The sequence below is a fragment of the Abramis brama genome (assembly GCF_963993115.1).
Source record: "Abramis brama genome assembly, chromosome: 8".
Lineage (NCBI taxonomy): Eukaryota > Metazoa > Chordata > Actinopteri > Cypriniformes > Leuciscidae > Abramis > Abramis brama.
Genome location: NC_139970.1, coordinates 31,705,005 through 31,723,750, shown reverse-complemented (window position 1 = coordinate 31,723,750; position 18,746 = coordinate 31,705,005). Strand labels below are relative to the sequence as shown.

At 43.4% G+C, this 18,746-nt stretch overlaps 1 protein-coding gene across 2 annotated transcripts; it reads left to right on the top strand.

The window, feature by feature from the left end:
* Positions 1-4,831: 4,831 nt before the first annotated feature.
* Positions 4,832-10,095, top strand: hpxa (hemopexin a). Of its 2 annotated transcripts, none has more exons than XM_084122155.1 (10): positions 4,832-5,126; positions 5,759-5,796; positions 5,924-6,040; positions 6,206-6,363; positions 6,475-6,628; positions 6,742-6,954; positions 7,058-7,159; positions 9,211-9,335; positions 9,441-9,588; positions 9,697-10,095. In XM_084122155.1, the coding sequence occupies exons 1-10, from the start codon at positions 5,065-5,067 to the stop codon at positions 9,924-9,926; spliced, it is 1,347 nt and encodes a 448-aa protein (XP_083978281.1). In that variant the 5' UTR covers positions 4,832-5,064; the 3' UTR covers positions 9,927-10,095. The 2 variants fall into 2 exon arrangements, with proteins under 2 accessions (XP_083978281.1, XP_083978282.1); XM_084122156.1 differs by having other exon boundaries at positions 4,976-5,126; positions 5,759-5,787.
* Positions 10,096-18,746: the final 8,651 nt, after the last annotated feature.

Genomic DNA, 18,746 nt, shown 5'->3' with positions numbered 1-18,746 from the left:
TCCCACACAAGCCTATAACTTTGCATTTGCATTTGTTGCTTGGAGCTCTGCTCAATATTACAGCTACAGATATATTTTCTTAAGAAAACAGAGCAGAGATGGTTCAGCTCAGAAAGGATCAAATCTGTAACTGTTCTGTGTAACACAAGGCTATGTAAACATTGAGCAGACAAAGTCCAGACATGCCAGATATCAGATTGTGTATTAACAGTTTCTGGATGCTGTGATTGAATGCTGTGCCAAGCACAAGGCTGCAGGGGATGATATTGTTACATAATTTAACTGACAGGGTTTTTGTTGTTATGTTGAGACAGGGCTGACAAGCGATACATTTTTTTTAAATCTAACTAACATGATGTGCCGGTTAATTAATCTTATTAATCGCAATTTAATCACACATTAAATCCAGCTGAGAAATTAGCCCCAAAAGATCATTTAAAGTCATTATTGTGTTAAATCAGAAAAGTATCAAATAGACTTTACAAAAAGTGGCTTTAGAAAGATTTTGTTTTTTAATTTGATTCATCATCTAATTTATTAGACAAACTTTTAGGCTACAACAGCCATGTTTTTTTCGTTTTTTTTTTTTTTTTTCGAAGCTGCATCTGAATTGGTAGCCTATTTAGATATTTCTACAGACTAAAACAGCTTGCTTACCAACATGCAAGTCATACAGGTTTGAAACTGAGGGTGAGTAGGCCTAAATGCAAACAACCAGAATTTTCATTTTTGGGCAAACTATAGCCTACCCAAAATATGAAATTATTTTTTTAACGAAATTATACTCTAAAAAATAAAATAAACTTTCAGTAGGTGGTGGTAAATGTCTAAATGAGTAAGTCATTGATTAATACATTAGATTCACTCAAATGGCTGATTCATTCAAGAATTAAGTAAATGCCTGTGAATGGGCCATTGAACCAAAACCAAACGGGCATTTTTGCCCATTTTTGCCCTGACATCTTAAATTTAGGGGCACAGTGTTTGTGTTAGTTTGTGTTGTATACTGCTGGATTATGCCAGAGCTTCATTTTGTTCACATATAGCTACTGCAGAACACACATCATTCTGCTGCATATGCATGTAATTGACTTTCTGAATATGTCAACTATAGGCTATCACAGTAGATGCAGGAAATTTGAAGGATCTCATTTGTCCTTATAGGTGCACAATTTTTTTCTTTTCACAACCCCAGTTTGGTTTGCCTTGACCCTGCATATTACTTAACTGCTTGCAGTGGGCATTAGCTATGCATAATGCTCTTTACTTACATTACTTGCCACAGTCTTTTGACCATTGTTTTTCGCAGCACTTCGCTGTTTGCTGGTTGAAACATTGCTATTGTTTCCTTGGACACTACTTTTACTGTTTTAACAACAGTTATTGGTTCTTTGGTGGGTAACTACCCAAAAGATTACCAAAACTACTTAATGCGCTTTAATGCTATGTTACCAATAGGGAGAGTGAGAAAAATATGTGTAGCCTAATGTTTGTAATGCGACATAATGACTGACCGGAAGTGCTAACCACTATTGTTAAAGCAGTTATGTGTTATGGTAACATTTAAAAACATAATAAATGTAAATAAATATTACACACTTGTCCCATCCTTTACAAACTGATTTTGGCCCTTGCTAGAGAACTTTTAGCTTATCACATCATCATCCTTAAAATAACATTTCTGTGTAAGATAAATAAAAACGTTATATTTGATTCCATTGCCTATTTAAATTAATTTCTCTAGTCGGGAAATATCCTTTTTCGCGTACCATTTTTGAAGCACGTAGCAATATGTAGGCTACATGCCATGTTCAAGGTCACAGTAATGCATAAGGTCTACTATGCTGTGACATAGTCAGGTGGTTTTGTTGGTACACATACAGTCGTGGTAAAAAAAATAATGGCCCTTGGTAAATATGATCAAAGAAGGCTGTGGAAAAAAAAAATCTGTATTGTTTATCCTTTTGGGGTGTGCAGCAATCGATTTAAATAGTATGTGGGTTTAATTGGTCATATAATGAGATCTAATATATGTTGTCAGTGCCGAAAATTTTCATGTGAAATAGATAGATCCAACTTTTCATATGCAGTAGAGTACTGTAATGGTCCAGGGGCACACCTTTTGCCAAGCGTGTCAGAGGTCGTGGGTTCTAATCCGCACTCGCATAGTTTTTTTTTTTCTCATCAAAACCGATTAGACCTAGCCTATGTTTATCAGTGGTTGTATATCAACCAGGGACACGTTTGTGTGCATTTTGTTTTGTGATTTCACCGGAACGAATAAAGAGTCTCCGCAACGGATTGAAGCGCGCGTCCGAGTGAAGACAGTGCGGCGTGTGCGCGAGCCACAAGAGAACACATCCGCGCCACTGATCGCAGCGGCAGCGCTAGAATGCTCTGTTATGTTTTATTTGTATTGGTACATCCGTGCCGCGAGATGTTTCAAAAGTGGTGGGGACAATATCAACCCATGGCAAAAAGTGGTGGGGACATGTCCCACCCGCAAATTACGCCTATGAAAAGTAAAACTAAAGTAGGGGGAAAATCACATTAAGAAATTAATGTTTTTCTATACTACACGTTGGCCACAATTATTGGGTAGGCTACCCTTAGAATTCCTTATGAATAACATATATACAAGTATATTCATATTTTCATATTTAGCATTTTTAGCACACCAGGGTGACTAGTAACATGAAATTATCCAGCCATATGACTTCCTGTTTCACAAGAGTATAAATAATAAATCAGGTAACACAAAGGCCAAATTCCTTTAATCATCCATCACATAGGTAAAACCAAAGAATATAGTTCTGACATGCAGCAAAGATTGTTGAGCATCACAAAATAGAAAGTGGCTGTCAGAAAATATAGCTAAAGCATTGAAAATTCCCATTTCCACCATCAGGGCAATAATTAAGAAGTTCCAATCAACAGGAGATGTTACAAATCTGCCTGGAAGAGGATGTGTGTCTATATTGTCTTAATGCACGGCGAGGAGGATAGTTTGAGTTGCCAAAGACTCTCCAAGGATCTCAGATGGAGAATTGCAGAGATTAGTTGAGTCTTGGGGTCAGAAAGCCTTAAAAAAACAACAACAAAAAAAACAGCACCTACATCACCACAAGTTGTTTGGGAGGGTTTCAAGAAAAATCCTCTGCTCTCATCCAAAAACTGTTGTCAGATGAAACTAAAACAAAAAAAGAGTTTTTTGGCAGCAAACCCACAAGATGGGTTTAGTGCACAGTGCACACAGGGATAAAAAAGTACCGCAGGTGTACGATTAATAAACTGCTGGATCAGGACAATGATCCAAAACAAACATCAAAATCAACACAAAATGGGTCACTGAGCACAAAAGTAAGGCTCTGCCATGGCCATCCCAGTCCGGTGATCTGAATTCTAACTGAAGAGTAGAGTGTATCAACATGAACTTGGGAATTTAAAGGATCTGGAGAGATTCTAGTCTCTAATCTCAATAGGCATTATAGGAGAAGACTCAGAGCTGTTATCTTGGCAAAAAGGGGCCAATGTGTATTAGAGAAAAATGTTTATTTCATTGTTACATTTATATGCATACATACCTTTTCAATTGTTTTAATTCAATTAAGGTTAGATTATTTTCACAGATTATTTTCACATATATATATATATATATATATATATATATATATATATATATATACTTTTCTAAACTGTACATTCTACATTTGCTTTTTAAGCATTAAGTATTTTAGGCTAGTGGCAGCGAGACAGGGAAGAGGAGTTCATAGATCTCATGAAATTAGTCTGTTTGGCTAGTGAGACATGCAAGGTTGCATGCTGATGCTAATCTCTGTAAGCCAGTTATATACTGTAGCTGCCTTTATATTATAGAAAGGGGTCCCTCACAATAATAGCAGCATATTTGAGGGTCTGGGTGGCATTCAAAATGCTTGAAAACCCCTCAAATAAATATTATAAAATATAGTGATGTATCAGGTCAGTCTCTCTATCACAGTCTCTGCATTAATATGAATTCTGCAAAACACTTTTATGCTTCCATGAGTACTGCGCAATGAAATGCGACAGCGCAAAAAAAATTCTGTTAATGATCACCATATCAAACTAAACTGCAGAGGTCAGCACTTCGTATTGATTATCTATGTTATTTGCCACCAGGAAAAAGGTAACACGGCCCGGTTCACATGGGTTTTCTAGAAAATTCGACCCTGTGCATGCACATAGTGACAAAGCATACATACATTTGAGTACACATTGCATTTCAATAACTTGTTTTCATTATCTTTTCATTAATTAATTTTCTACAGGTTAAAACATCTCAATCAGTATTACGACTACAGGAGACAATTTATGCAAGCTTGCCATTGCTAGTTTCTACTTGCACTGCTTAGTGACGTGTTAACTTGATGGTTGATCATTCTTGACTTAATATATATTTTTTCCTACAAGAATATTTATATTATATTATTTTAATTTTTTTACAAGAAATGTCCCAACAAATTAAAATAACAACAAAAAAAGGCACAAAAAAAGTGTACTGACCAACCTTTCAGAAAACAAAATGCATGCAAATACTATACACAACATAAAGTACAGTTTACTCTTATATTCCTAAATAATGTTTGAAGATGCATGCTAAAGCATGTACTATAAACTATCATGCCAATGACTGCTGACCTGCAAAGGGGGTCTCTAATTATTTACTAATTCATGCCAAGTCTAATTCACGATGGATGGATCTTTGCATTGTGCAACTCATGTTACCCGTACCACCCCCAATACCCCACCAGAAATTCCTTGAAAAAAATCATATGTACCTTGACCAGCTGGTGAATGGGGGAGTAAGGGGAAGTGTGCAAACGTGCATTCGTATGCGTGTTGTTTTGTGTTGGCACGTAAGTTACTGAATGTCCCTTCCTACGCTCTGTGCAAACGGGGGCGTACGTGTTGTCTTCAGCGTGCTTGCAAGGCAGTCCCTGGTGGAGTGTATAAATTGGGGTCATCAGGTTGTGCTTTACCTTTTCCAGCTGAGCTCTGTCTCACCAAAGGACCCTGCTGATCATGAAGCTCGTTCAAACGCTTACTCTGTGCCTGGCTCTGTCGCTGAGCCTTGCTGCTCCCTCGTGAGTATACACACAGACACATGTCAACACAGTACATACAATGTTAAAATTAGTCAAATACTGAATAATGTGTTCAGATTAGCATCACAAGTTTATTACTTTAACCTAGCATTAAAAATAACTACTCTTTTTTTGCAAAAAAGTTTGAAGTGGGATTTTATGTGTTCATGTGCACCAACATTTAGATTTTTTCAACTTTAATTACTTGGTCTCTAACTCAATAAATTCTTGAATTCACTTTATTTAGCAAAAGCTTTTATCCAAAGTGACTTATAAATGAGAAACATAAGCAATTTATCATAAGGGACAACTATTCTTGCAGTATGGCACAATGGCAAGTTTCAAGTATATGGTAGATTAGTACAGTTTTACAGTACAATTTTTTTTATTTTTTTTATCTCAGACAACTGCCTTAATTGCTTGATTTATTTGTTTTTTGATTAAATTATTTATAAAAACAATTTTATAAATAAATCTAATGGTCAAATAGCTGATTTAGAGATATACCATTTTGTTATCATTAGAGATATTTTGCAGGGGCTCCATAATTTGGGTTAATGAAAAGGGCCCGCTGTTACAGTGTGTTGTAATGGTTAATTTTAACGTAGATGTATTTGTTTATTTGTGTTCAGGCATCATGAGGAGGGTCATGCTAAAAAAGGTGAAAAAGGTGGGTCTTCTCAATAACCAGATGTAAACAATTTTCCCTTAAGTGGGTAGTAAATGAAAGTGATACATCAGCACATTCTGATTTCATCAAGACACATATTTCATGATATTAATTATTTTTGGTTCAGACAAACCTGAAGGACATAAGCATGAATTGCATCATGGTGCTAAGCTTGACCGCTGTGCAGGAATGGAGTTTGATGCAGTCGCTGTGAACGAGGAGGGAGTTCCTTATTTCTTCAAGGGTGAGAGATGAAAAAAAATTGGTAAAAAGTAATGATAAATCAATGTAAACGATAGAAATTCGAATTTTCTTTAGAGTGAATGTAGGATTGCATCATCCTTTTTTTTTTCTTTTTTTTTTTTGAGTGGCCCTTTAACTGACCTTTCTCGTTGACTTTTGACCAAAGGTGACCACTTGTTCAAGGGTTTCCATGGCAAGGCTGAGCTGTCTAATCAAACCTTCCCTGAGCTGGACGACAATCATCATCTGGGACATGTTGATGCTGCATTCCGCATGCACTCTGAAGACAGCCCAGACCACCATGACCACCAGTTCTTCTTCCTGGTAATTTTAACATTACCTGAAGTGCAATTTATTTGTCGAATCCACTGTGATGTTTGCTTTATGTATCAACACCAGACAAGTAAACTAACATCTTCTTTAACACCATTGAAGGACCACAAGGTCTTCAGCTACTACAAGCACAAACTGGAGAAGGGCTATCCCAAAGACATCTCTGAAGTTTTCCCTGGAATTCCTGACCACTTGGATGCTGCAGTGGAGTGTCCCAAGCCAGCCTGTCCTAATGACACCGTAGTCTTTTTCAAAGGTATTGTAATATCGTATTATATTTCTTTGATTAATTATAATGGAAAACATGTAAGGATAGTAAGTATGTTGAGAAGATTTTGTAGGTTTAAATTCCTTCATAATCCACCAAAGGTGATGAAATCTACCACTTCGATATGAAGACGAAGAAGGTTGATGAAAAGGAATTCAAGAGCATGCCCAACTGCACAGGAGCCTTCCGTTACATGGGTCATTATTACTGCTTCCATGGACATCAGTTCTCCAAGTTTGACCCCATTACAGGAGAAGTCCATGGCAAATATCCAAAGGAGAGCCGTGATTACTTCATGAAATGCCCACATTTTGGTAAGCGTAACAAGTGTGGAAAAGTTAAAAGGCTTGAGAAAGCATGCATTAAAAAAGCAGAACTTGGAGTCTTATAGGGTGTCTCTATTGGTATCTCCCTCAGGAGAAAAAACTAATGATGACCACATTGAGAGAGAACAGTGCAGCCGTGTGCACTTGGATGCTATTACATCTGACGACGATGGCAGTGTATATGCTTTCAGAGGTGAATTTCCTATTGTTATTTTGTCTAGACAGGGACAAGTAATTTTAGTGACTCTTTTTCAGGTTACATCATTACACTAGTGTTGTTTTTGGCGGCCTGTTTTAATTTTAGTTTTAGTCTAGTCTTTGTGTCAGGCTGTCATTTTAGTTTTTATTAGTTTTAGTCACATTCATACTCTTTTTAGTCTAGTCAAGTTTTAGTCGACGAAAACTGATGACATTTTAGTCTAGTTTTAGTCAACGAAAACTGATGACATTTTAGTCTAGTTTTAGTCAATGAAAATTGTATTTTAGTCTCTTTTTAGTAATGCGATTTTATTTAACCCAGTCAATATAGAATTTCAAACAAGGCTTATTATAGGCTATTTAGTAGGCCTATATTTAGGGCTGTGACGGTGGCAGGTTTTTTTTACCACCGCGGTAATGGACCAACTACCGGCGGTGGTTGGGGGGTTATTAAAAAAAATACACTCTGCGCTTTGGATGTGGGACACGAGCAGGAAAACACGAAGATATCGATCTCTTTATGATATCTTCGTGTTTTCTACTTGATGTAAATTGGTTTGAAGAGCGAATTTTATCCTCCACAAGGGCGAGATATTTAGGCTGTGTTTGAGATTGCGCTGCCAGAGAAAGTGAAACTAAAAATCACCCACACGTGTCAAACGCGCTTTACAACTAAACTCGCGCCCAATGTCTAATATAACAAGCACAAACTGTGTTAAAAAGAATTTGACATGCAAGTACAAATGTAGGCTATCTGTCCTACAGCGTTTTTCTACTTTACCACAGTAAAGAATACGAATATAATAGGCCTAATTAGAAGCGAACTAAGAAACGTTTATAATACCTTTAGAAAATGGGTGAGACGTGACGTGAGTGAAGATTTGGGAAAAGAAACAAGAGATTCCATGCAGGGATGAGTCACGATTTTTGGATATTCGATTAGTTTATTTAATTATAAAATATCGAATAGGTTGTGCGATTATACTCTAAAATAAAATCTCCATGTTCTGGTGCTGATGCGGTGACGTGTTCATGTAACAAGAGACGCTGCCAATAACGCACATAACAGCTGTCACAAAGAACCAGCAAAAGTAATGATTAGGAATGTGTCAAATATATCAATGAGACATTTTAATAGAATAACTAATGGAGTAATATATGGTTAAATTCGCTGATAATCGGGTGACCAGATCGCAATCCAGAATTTAAAGCCGACAAAGCTATGGGTTCACGCACAACTCTCTCATTCGTCGTGACGTTAACATTTCGTCTCGTCTCGTTTTGGTCAACGAAAATGAAGAGACATTTTAGCATAGTTTTTATTTTTTAAACCACATTTAGTCTCGTTTTTTTTCGTCAACGATATTGCATTATACATGTATTTTAGTCATCGTCACATGACCATGCATTTACGTCTAGTCTCGTCTCGTTTTCGTCAGGTGATAACGGTTCGTTGACGACAATATTTCGTCATAATTTTCGTTGACGAAAGCAACACTACATTACACCAGTAGGTGGCAGCAAGTGACTAGTTGAGAATAATTCAATCAAACGATTCCTTCAAAAACGCAGACCCTGCATCTCATTTGACATTTTATCCGCCATTAATATAAGGACTATTAAAGACCTAATCAGGCTAATATTTAGGGTGGATAGGATTCGAATTGGGAGGCAAGTCATTGAATCACTGAAAATGCGAATTGTTACTCAGATATGCGTTGTTCGCACAATTTTTTTCAACTACTTTTTTCGTATATAGGCAGAACAAAAACAGACAATGTAACTGACCATAATGTGTCTAAAATGTAAGTTACACAATATTAATCTTTTGTTTATTAAATGTATATATAAAAGTAAAATCACTTGCAAAATCCCAATTGTACAGTCCGTCCGAATATCAGTAAGGCATCGAAAGCTCTCTTGTTATTGTGCTATTTCTTAAAAATGTATACCAATGTACACATGCAAATGCAAGCCACTATTTTAACAAATGCAATTTCACACACCCACACAACAATAATAATAATCTTCGTTTCTCTTCCCTAGGGCACCACTTCCTCAGCATAACTGGTGATAAGTTTCATTCAGACACAATTGAGAGTGCTTTTAAAGAGTTACACAGTGAAGTGGATGCAGTCTTCTCTTATGAAGGTCATCTCTACATGATCAAGGTTATTTTGTGCAGCAGTTTTTTTTTTTTTTTTACCAGGCTTTATTATAGCTGTATTTTAATTTATTGTGAAAATGTCTTCTTGTATATTATATTCCATGCACAGGATAAACAAGTGTTTGTGTACAAAGTTGGAGAGCCACACACACACCTAGATGGTTACCCCAAACCCCTGACGGAGGTGCTGGGAATTGAGGGTCCTGTAGATGCTGCCTTTGTGTGCGCAGACAAACACATTGCTCATGTCATCAAAGGTATAATCACTGGAATGCTTGTTCTGTCACATTCAAAGTAGGCCTATTGTAGATCCTTACTACAAGCTTTTGTTATAGTGACAGAAAACTCTGTCTTTTCTACTATAGGTCAAACAATCTATGATGTTGACTTGAAAGTCACCCCACGTAAGCCTGTGAAGGAAGGAAGCATAACACAATTTAAAAGGATTGATGGAGCAATGTGCGGCCCCAAGGGTGTGACGGTTGTCATCGGTAACCATTACTACATATATGAAAGTCCCATGACTATGATGAAAAGCAAAATCATGCCTGAGCAGCACAAGGTGTCTCAGGAGCTGTTTGGCTGTGACCACTAGAGAGTGGCGTGCAGAGCCATTTACTGCCATTGTACGGTGTGCTGGCTAATGCATGTGTCTATTACCACCGAGCCTGCATTATTTTATTTGAAGCTCCATTAAAGAATAAGACTTGATTATTTCTCCTTGATCTGTGCACTGTGTGGTTAATAAATAATCTTATCTTTCATATTTGTCTGTTTAGTGTGATCCTATATATTACTGCATATATATGTAGTTATTAGATTTGTTCATGAATTACACTGTTATATATAGGCCTATACTTTCTAAACTGCTTAAATGACCTAACTTCACACAAACAGCTTCAATACAGAAATATAGCTGCAAGCAGCATTAACTTATTCACCGTATCCCCCAGAGTTAGATAATTCCATAAATACCCTTTTCATCTCACAGAGATCCAAAAAAGTTGGCGTGTTCCTTTAAAGCCTTTTCGAGGTATGCGAATGTCGCGGCACCTTGGACAAAGACACTGCATGTCACTGCAAGTCAATCGGACTGCATAGCTATAGCTGTTTTCATATTTTCTTTTTTTATAGCGCCACCAAGTGGCCATCACCACATCCTTTGTCATACAATCACAGACAGAGCCCAACTCCAATTTAAGAGTTACTTTTGGTCGCTGTAGCGCCACCATGCTGGAGATTGGGGCAAGTCTTGGAGACGTTGTAGACGGGTGGGTAGGCTACTACCATCCCTTAAAGATTCTATGTCTATTCTAAGTCTCTATGACTTATGGTTTGGTCTGCCCAATCACTTTTAGGGAAAAATGCTGATCCTTGGAAATTCTAACAGTTATAATAGGGTTTCAGCGATATGTGCTTCATATCAGCTTGAACTAGGCGACTGATTACATAATATATAGCCAGTCTGTAAACACACACATCAGAGAGGAAAAATACCCCTTTCTGCACTTTCAGGTCATTTATCATGGAAATCTAGTGTTTTTTGTTTTTGGTTTTTTTGGACCTTTTAATGTGTAATAGCTCTGGCCTGATCTCTAGTTTGCACGCTTCTTTAGAATCATGTAACGCATGTGCTCACCAAATTTCGTGAAGTTCTACGTAAATCAGACAGGAAATGCCCATTTTCAGCCTTTTCATGTGATTTTCCATATGAATACAGTATTTTTACAACTTTTTTTAACAGTTATAGCCCCACCTATGGCCCGATCTCCATAAAAGTTTGCATGCTTCTTTAGAATTACGTGCCAAATGTGCTCACCTAATGACGCGAAGTTCTGAGTTTTATAGCTATCAATTTTTTTTAATAATTATTAGGCCTATATAAAATAATTATTTTGATAATCTGGACCGAGAGTCCAGAGAATAACTGTGCCGCAGTGGTTTATCGATGTTGAGCCAAAAATCTAAGACTAGTTCGCGAAAGTATAGTGTTTTCTTTCATCGAAGCAAAGACCAGGAGACAGTTGGGATCGCGTTCAACGGAAGTTATTCTTTATTGAGAAAGACCGCGAAATTTAAAAATACTACTGTTATTGTGTCACGAAATGTAGTTTTAAGAGTTTTTCAGTCGATAATGTAGTTGTTTAAAGCTCAAATATGTTGTTTGTTTATACAGATAGCGCCTATTTAAAAATTTGATCTGACGTTTTCGGAGATGTGAGATCCAAGGGATCACCGGTTGCTCAGCGCTCATGTATCCCGCTTGGAACAGCCTTACCTCGGCTAGAGCTGCTGCTGCTCTCTAGTCTAGTGGAGTGGTTAAACATGAGATATAATTCGTCTTGTGGGACGATCTTTGATATCATTAATCTATAATTGGTTCCCTGGCAAATCGTTTTGGCTGAGGGCAAAGTTTTAGTTTCATAACTTTATATAACGTTAAATTATTTAGGCTATTTATCTTTAACGTTGTAGCCTGCTGACTTATGTTTGACTGAATCGTTTAATTACTTTATTTCTTGACTTGTATGGCTACTTATACTTTCATAATTGCTATTATTGATCAATAAAACTGAAATTTAACAAAAAGAGACAGGGTTGTGTCATTTTATTTTATATAGCCTATAAAAAAGTATATAAATACTTATTTGCAGCTGTATCATACAAATAAATAGTTAAAAAATCATACATTGTGATTTCTGGATTTTTTTTTAGATTATGTCTCTCACAGTGGACATGCACCTATGATGACAATTTCAGACCCCTCCATGATTTCCAAGTGGGAGAACTTGCAAAATAGCAGGGTGTTCAAATACTTATTTTCCTCACTGTATGTCTGACCCCACACAGACCTGATGTCGAGCAGGGCGGATGGAGATGTCATTACATTCCATAAAGGGGATGCCAACAAGAATGTCAGAATCCAGGTTTTCTACCATAGTCCGTTGAAAAAAGAGCTTGTGCCCATCTCTTTGAAAATGTGTGCGTGTCTCTCCCACCACCTTCAATGGCGAGGAGCCGTCTGCCTGACGAGCTGACTGCGTATACTACTGGAGACTTTAAGGCCCAGTCTGCTGGCACACGTCACCCTTATCATGTTTCCTGTTGCACCACTGTCAATGGACAGCCTAATGGGGATGTGGCCATTGAAGGCTTCGGGCAGGATTTCCTTAGTTGACCCAGTGAAGCCAGCTTTGGGGTTAGACACAGCCGAGCGCATGGCTCTAGCATCCTCTGATGACTGCAGCTCATCTAGTAATGAGCACAGGGCTTGAGATATCTCTGGTTTAATGGACGCCAGAGTGCGTGACCATAACTCTGTGCCATACCTCTGCTTTACAAGCTTCAGCAAGTCGCTGTGTATAAGACGAAGCTAAGTGAGAACAACAAAGTCCTCTTACGAGAGGTCTCTCGTACTGCGTTGAAAACGCTAGGGGAAAAACTCTTTTTCACGAAATACTGAAGCAAAAAATTATCCTTTAATTTTGAAATAATGTAAAGCGCATTGCAGCAGCACGCAGCCATGGGCGAGACGGCTCGCTCGCTCATTGGCTGCTCTGCGGCAACTGCATAAGCCTATCGAGCGAGGCCTGTGGTGACGTCAGGCCAATGAGGGCGCTTCGCGCCCTCCTCGCCACTTCCCGCCGAAACGGGCGTGGCTTAGTCCTATAAAAGGAGCTCGAAAAGGCTGATTCACTGATTTTTCATCTCTTCAGCGAAGCTCACGCATCGTTGGATCACGAGAAGAAGCAACGCGTCGTCTGAGAAGCACTTCAGCGGGACGAGTCACTCACGGAAGCTGCTGGCCCACGCCGCCTTCGACTGCCGTTCCTGCTGCGCTTTCCGGCGCCCATATCCTTTTTCTGTTTACTCTCTGTGTGTGTGTGTGTGTTCGCCCTGCGACACACACTCGTAAAAGAGCTCGCGTCTTTTTCAAGATGCCTTCTAAATGCGGCTCGTGCCGAGCCCCACTCAGCGAGGGAGACCGTCATGTCATCTGTGTCTCCTGCCTGGGTGAAGACCATGCAGTGCTCGCGCTCGCTGACGGCGGCTGCCCTCACTGCGAGCTTATGCCTATGGTGACTCTGAGGACTCGCCTGGCAGTATTCTCCGAGCCTGCATCTCCCGCTGTACTGCCGCGCCGTAAGAAGCGCCGCTCTCAGCGGGTCCCGGAGCCTTCTCCAGCCCGACTAAGCTCGCCGGTTCGCCCGCCTGCTTCACCGGTTTCGCCTGGATCACTTCTTGATGCTCAGCGACCGCTGTCTGCCGCCGCTTCAGCAGAGGAAGCTGATTCTAAAGCCGCGTCGGGGGATGATGACTCGTGCTCTCTGTTAGCCTCGGGCAGTGAAGACTGGGCGAGCTCTGCGGATCTCGCGCTTCCTGCCCGTACACCTAACAGAAGAGCTAACATCGAGAGGGAGCTGATGCGCGTACTCTCGCTGGCCGCGGCGAGCCTCGGCCTTGAGTGGTCCGCTCCGGAGCCCCCTTCTCGGACTCGACTGGATGGTAGCTTTCTCCCTGGTGAGCGCACTTCTCCGGAATCCAAGCCTGCCCCCTTTATTCCTGAGCTTCATGAAGAAGTTGCGAAGGCTTGGAGCGCTCCCTTTTCAGCTCGAACACGTTCGTCTGTCTCACCAGCATTCGCTACGCTAGACGATGCTAAAAACAGAGGCTACCATTCGCTTCCGCCGGTGGAACAGGCGATAGCGACCCATCTTTGCCCGCCCTCTGCTGGACGGCGGACGAAACCGGTGTTGCCATCCAAAGCCTGCCGCATGACGTCGACGCTGCTCGCGCGAATCTTCTCCGCCGCTGGGCAGGCCGCGTCTGCACTACACACCATGGCTACACTGCAGATCTTTCAGGGAGATCTTCTCCGTCAGCTGGATGAGATGGGACCTGATGCGATCTGCCTCTCGGACTTAAGAAGCGCTTCGGATCTCTCTCTCCGCGCTACTAAGTCCGCTGCACAGGCCATGGGACGGTGTATGGCTTCCGCCACTGTAGCTGAGAGACATCTGTGGCTAACGCTTTCAGATATGGCTGATTCTGAGCGCACCGCGTTCCTCGACGCCCCACTATCTTCTGCTGGCCTCTTCGGATCCTCTGTCAACGAGTTCGTAGAGAGATTCGCCGAGGTCCAGAAAGCGTCTCAAGCCTTTAAGCACTTCCTCCCGAAGCGCTCTAGCTCTTCAGCGAGTCATGCTAAACCGGCCCCACGGAGCTCTCAGCCACAGCCTCCCCCTCCTGCTGCTTCGTCGCAACACCGACAGCAACGCAGCTCGAGGCCCCGCTCTCGCTCTGCCAACCGTCGCCCCGCTCCCCGTGGGCCGCGGCCGAGGATTGTGGTGAAACCGGAAGCCCCGAAAACATCCTAGCATGCCTAGGAAAGCGCCGGTGTGTGAGTCCCGCTGCGGCCGGACTCTCACCCAAGCGCGCCGCTGTTTCAGTCACAGGAATTGCAACTGTCTCAGCGTCTTCTGCAACGCGCAAGCCCGTACAGTTGCCCGCTTGCCTGCACACAAAAGCCGTTTTTACGGCTACCCAGATAAATCCTGTAAAGAGTGTATTTTCTGGTATCCCGGCCACGGCCGATGGTGCAATAAATGTAGCGCTGATGCCCACTCCTCTGTGCCCATCCCTACACACAAGCACAGCCCTTCACACAGGGCGCGCGCCCATAAAATCGACTCAGGTCGATCGCGCAAACAACATAGTAAACGTGCCCACTTCCCAGTGCCCACAAACACTATGTCACACATGTCACAGGTTTTCTGTAAAAACGAAACCTGTGCGCGCTCGCTCTGCCCAGGCAGACAGCGCGTCCAAAGCAGTAAATGTGCCCGCTTCCCCGTGCCCACACTTACTCACAGACACCATGAGTCCTTCGGGACCCGCTCAGCCCTCCCTCACTCGGTTAAGCACCGTAGTCGGGTTGAGGACGAGCGTTCTGCCCGCTGTGATCAGCGCGCCCCCCGCCTCGAATGTCGCGGGCATCCCGCCTATGCTGCAGCACACCGAAGCACCTCTGTCGCCCAGCGAACAGAGCGCGCTTCGCATCCAGCCCTTAGCCATCCATGCGGACGCATGGGCAGCGCTTCCAGGGGTTTCGGAATGGGTGCTAGGCATTATAAAGAAAGGCTACTCGCTACAGTTTTATCGACGTCTTCGCCGCTTCACAGCGCGCGTCGAGACTACGGTGAATTCAGAAGTAGCACACCTACTTCGCGCCGAAATATCAAAACTGTTGAGCAAAGGGGCTATAGAGCCTGTGTCTCAAGCTCAAAGCGAAGAGGGGCTGTACAGCAGATATTTTCTGGTTCCCAAGAAAGACGGGGGTTTCAGACCCATACTGGATCTAAGACGGCTGAACAAAGCATTAATGAAACGCAGTTTCAGAATGCTCACGACCAGGAAAATCCTCGCGCAAATTCGCAGAGGAGACTGGTTCATGTCGATAGATCTGAAGGACGCGTATTTTCAAATACAGATAGCGTCACGTCACAGGCGATACTTGAGGTTCGCCTTCGAGGGCCAGGCATACCAGTATACAGTCCTGCCGTTCGGCTTATCCCTGGCACCTCGTACATTTACGAAGTGCATGGACGCAGCGCTCGCGCCTCTCAGACTCAGAGGCATGCGAGTGCTGAACTATTTGGACGACTGGCTGATTCTAGCTCAATCGCGATCAGAGCTCGTGGAGCACAGGACCATTTTACTCGATCACCTCGAGAATCTTGGTCTCAGAGTCAATTGGACGAAGAGTTCGCTGAACCCCAGTCAAACGACTTCGTTTCTGGGCACAGTTCTGGACTCACAGTCTATGATAGCGCGGCTGTCACCACAGCGCGTGCTAGACATTCAGCGCACGGCGAAACTTTTTCGCTGCGGCGCGACCGTCACGCTCAGGAAATTTCAGAGGATGCTAGGTCTTATGGCCTCAGCATCATCAGTTCTCCAGCTGGGCTTGCTCCGCATGCGCCCTCTGCAGTTCTGGTTGAAAGAGCGGGTACCGCGCAGAGCGTGGGCATCCGGTTGGCTGCGTCTCAGGGTCAATCAGAGCTGTGTGGAAGCTCTAAAACCTTGGAAGTCGAGCGACTGGTACCAATCAGGTGTAAGCCTGGGGACTTCCTCGAGAGTGTTAGTGGTGTCGACAGACGCCTCCACATCGGGATGGGGAGCGCTGCTCGAGGGCAGAGCGTTTTTCGGCCTGTGGTCAGAACGCGAAAAGCTCCAACATATCAACTGCCTGGAAATGATGGCAGTGGACAACGCGCTGACGCGTTTTCGTCCCCAAATCAAGGACCAACACGTCTTAGTCCGTTCGGACAACATGTCTGTGGTGTCCTATATAAATCGCCAGGGCGGTCTCACATCCTCAAACCTGTACAGGCTGGCGGAACGCCTCCTTTTATGGGCTCAGTGCAACTTGCGCTCGCTGAGAGCAGTGCATGTGCCAGGGATCCAGAATCTGGGTCCAGACAGACTGTCCAGGAACAACATTCCTACGAGCGAATGGTCTCTACACCCGCAAACAGTCCAGCTGTTGTGGGAGAGATTCGGCAGAGCGGAGGTGGACCTGTTCGCGTCCCACGAAAACGCTCACTGCCCCGCGTTCTTTTCCAAGAGCGAGAGCGCGCTGTCCCGAACGTGGCCGCGCTGTCCGCTCTATGCTTTTCCCCCCGTCTCCCTCCTGCCTCAGGTGTTAGAACGGATCAGGGAAACGAAATGCTCAGTGCTGCTCGTAGCGCCGCTCTGGATGAACCAGCCGTGGTTCCCAGTCCTGATGCAGCTAGCAGACACTGCCCCGTGGCCAGTGCCATTGAGGAGGGACCTCCTCTCGCAGGCCAGGGGTTCGATTTGGCATCCTCACCCGGAATTGTGGTCCCTCCACGTGTGGGCGCTCAACGGGTACCCGCTGATCTCTCAGTAAGGGTGCTAAACACTATCACTCAGGCTAGAGCACCGTCAACCAGACGGCTTTACGCCTCAAAGTGGTCAGTATTCTCCAGCTGGTGCACAGCTCGGGGTCTTTCACCCCTCGATTGTGAGGTGACGGAGGTTCTCTCCTTCCTACAGGAGCTGTTGGATAAGGGCAGAGCCCCTTCCACGCTCAAAGTCTATGTGGCGGCTATCACAGCGTTTTCTGAAACAACGCTCGGTCAGTCATTAGGGAGGAACGATCTAGTCATCCGCTTCCTCAGGGGAGCGAGGAGGCTGAATCCTCCCAGACCTCCTTCAGTCCCTATGTGGGACCTCTCTACAGTTTTGGAGGCCATGAAAGGTCCCCCTTTCGAGCCCATCCAAACGGCTAGCCTCAAACATCTGTCATTCAAAACAGTGTTTCTGTTGGCTCTTGCTTCAGTTAAGCGCGTAGGTGACCTGCACGCGCTCTCGGTGAGCGCGGCGTGCTTAGAGTTTGGGCCAGGTGACTCGAGAGTCATACTCAAACCTAGGCATGGTTATGTGCCAAAATCCCTCAACACACCGTTTCGGGCTCAGGTTATCTCCCTGTCTGCCCTGCCGGTGTCAGACGAGGAAGGGGACTCAAGTTTTCTCTGCCCTGTAAGGACCCTGAGAGCTTATGTGTCTCGCTCTTCTGTCTTTAGACAGACTGAGCAGCTATTTGTCTCGTTCAGTGGACGTTCCAAGGGAATGGCTGTTTCGAAACAAAGCCTGTCCAGATGGATAGTCGATGCTATAGCGCTAGCTTACACTGCCAAGGGTCTTCAGTGCCCGTTGGGTGTCAGAGCGCATTCCACGAGAGGCGTTGCCTCATCGTGGGCTTGGTCTAGTGGGATTTCCTTACAAGACATATGTATGGCGGCAGGTTGGGCCTCGCCGTCTACATTTATTAGGTTTTATAACCTAGAGGTCCCCGCTCTACAGGCTAAGCTATTGTCAGTTTAATCAAATCAGTGGCCGGCTATCATATGGGCAGTATTGCGTAAGACCCACATATTCCCACATTAGTTCAGGCTCCCCGCCTTGTCTATGTGATGTCATGTTACTGCGTCAGTGGACGTCACCATATAGGGGCAGAAGGGTTCCCTTCCTGTTCCAGGACTCTCTGTGAGTCCCTCTAGTGATTTATGCTTGATAAATCCTGGGTTCCAGGTTTATGGGTGATTAATCACAGTACGCACGGCGTTTTGCACTGGTTCCCCTAGCGTTTTCAACGCAGTACGAGAGACCTCTCGTAAGAGAACGTACTCGGTTACTAACGTAACCTCGGTTCTCTCTAGAAGAGGGAACGAGTACTGCGTTTTCTGGCCGTGCGTACGGTTCACTCTGGTTCGCTTCGGCGATGAATAAAATCAGTGAATCAGCCTTTTCGAGCTCCTTTTATAGGACTAAGCCACGCCCGTTTCGGCGGGAAGTGGCGAGGAGGGCGCGAAGCGCCCTCATTGGCCTG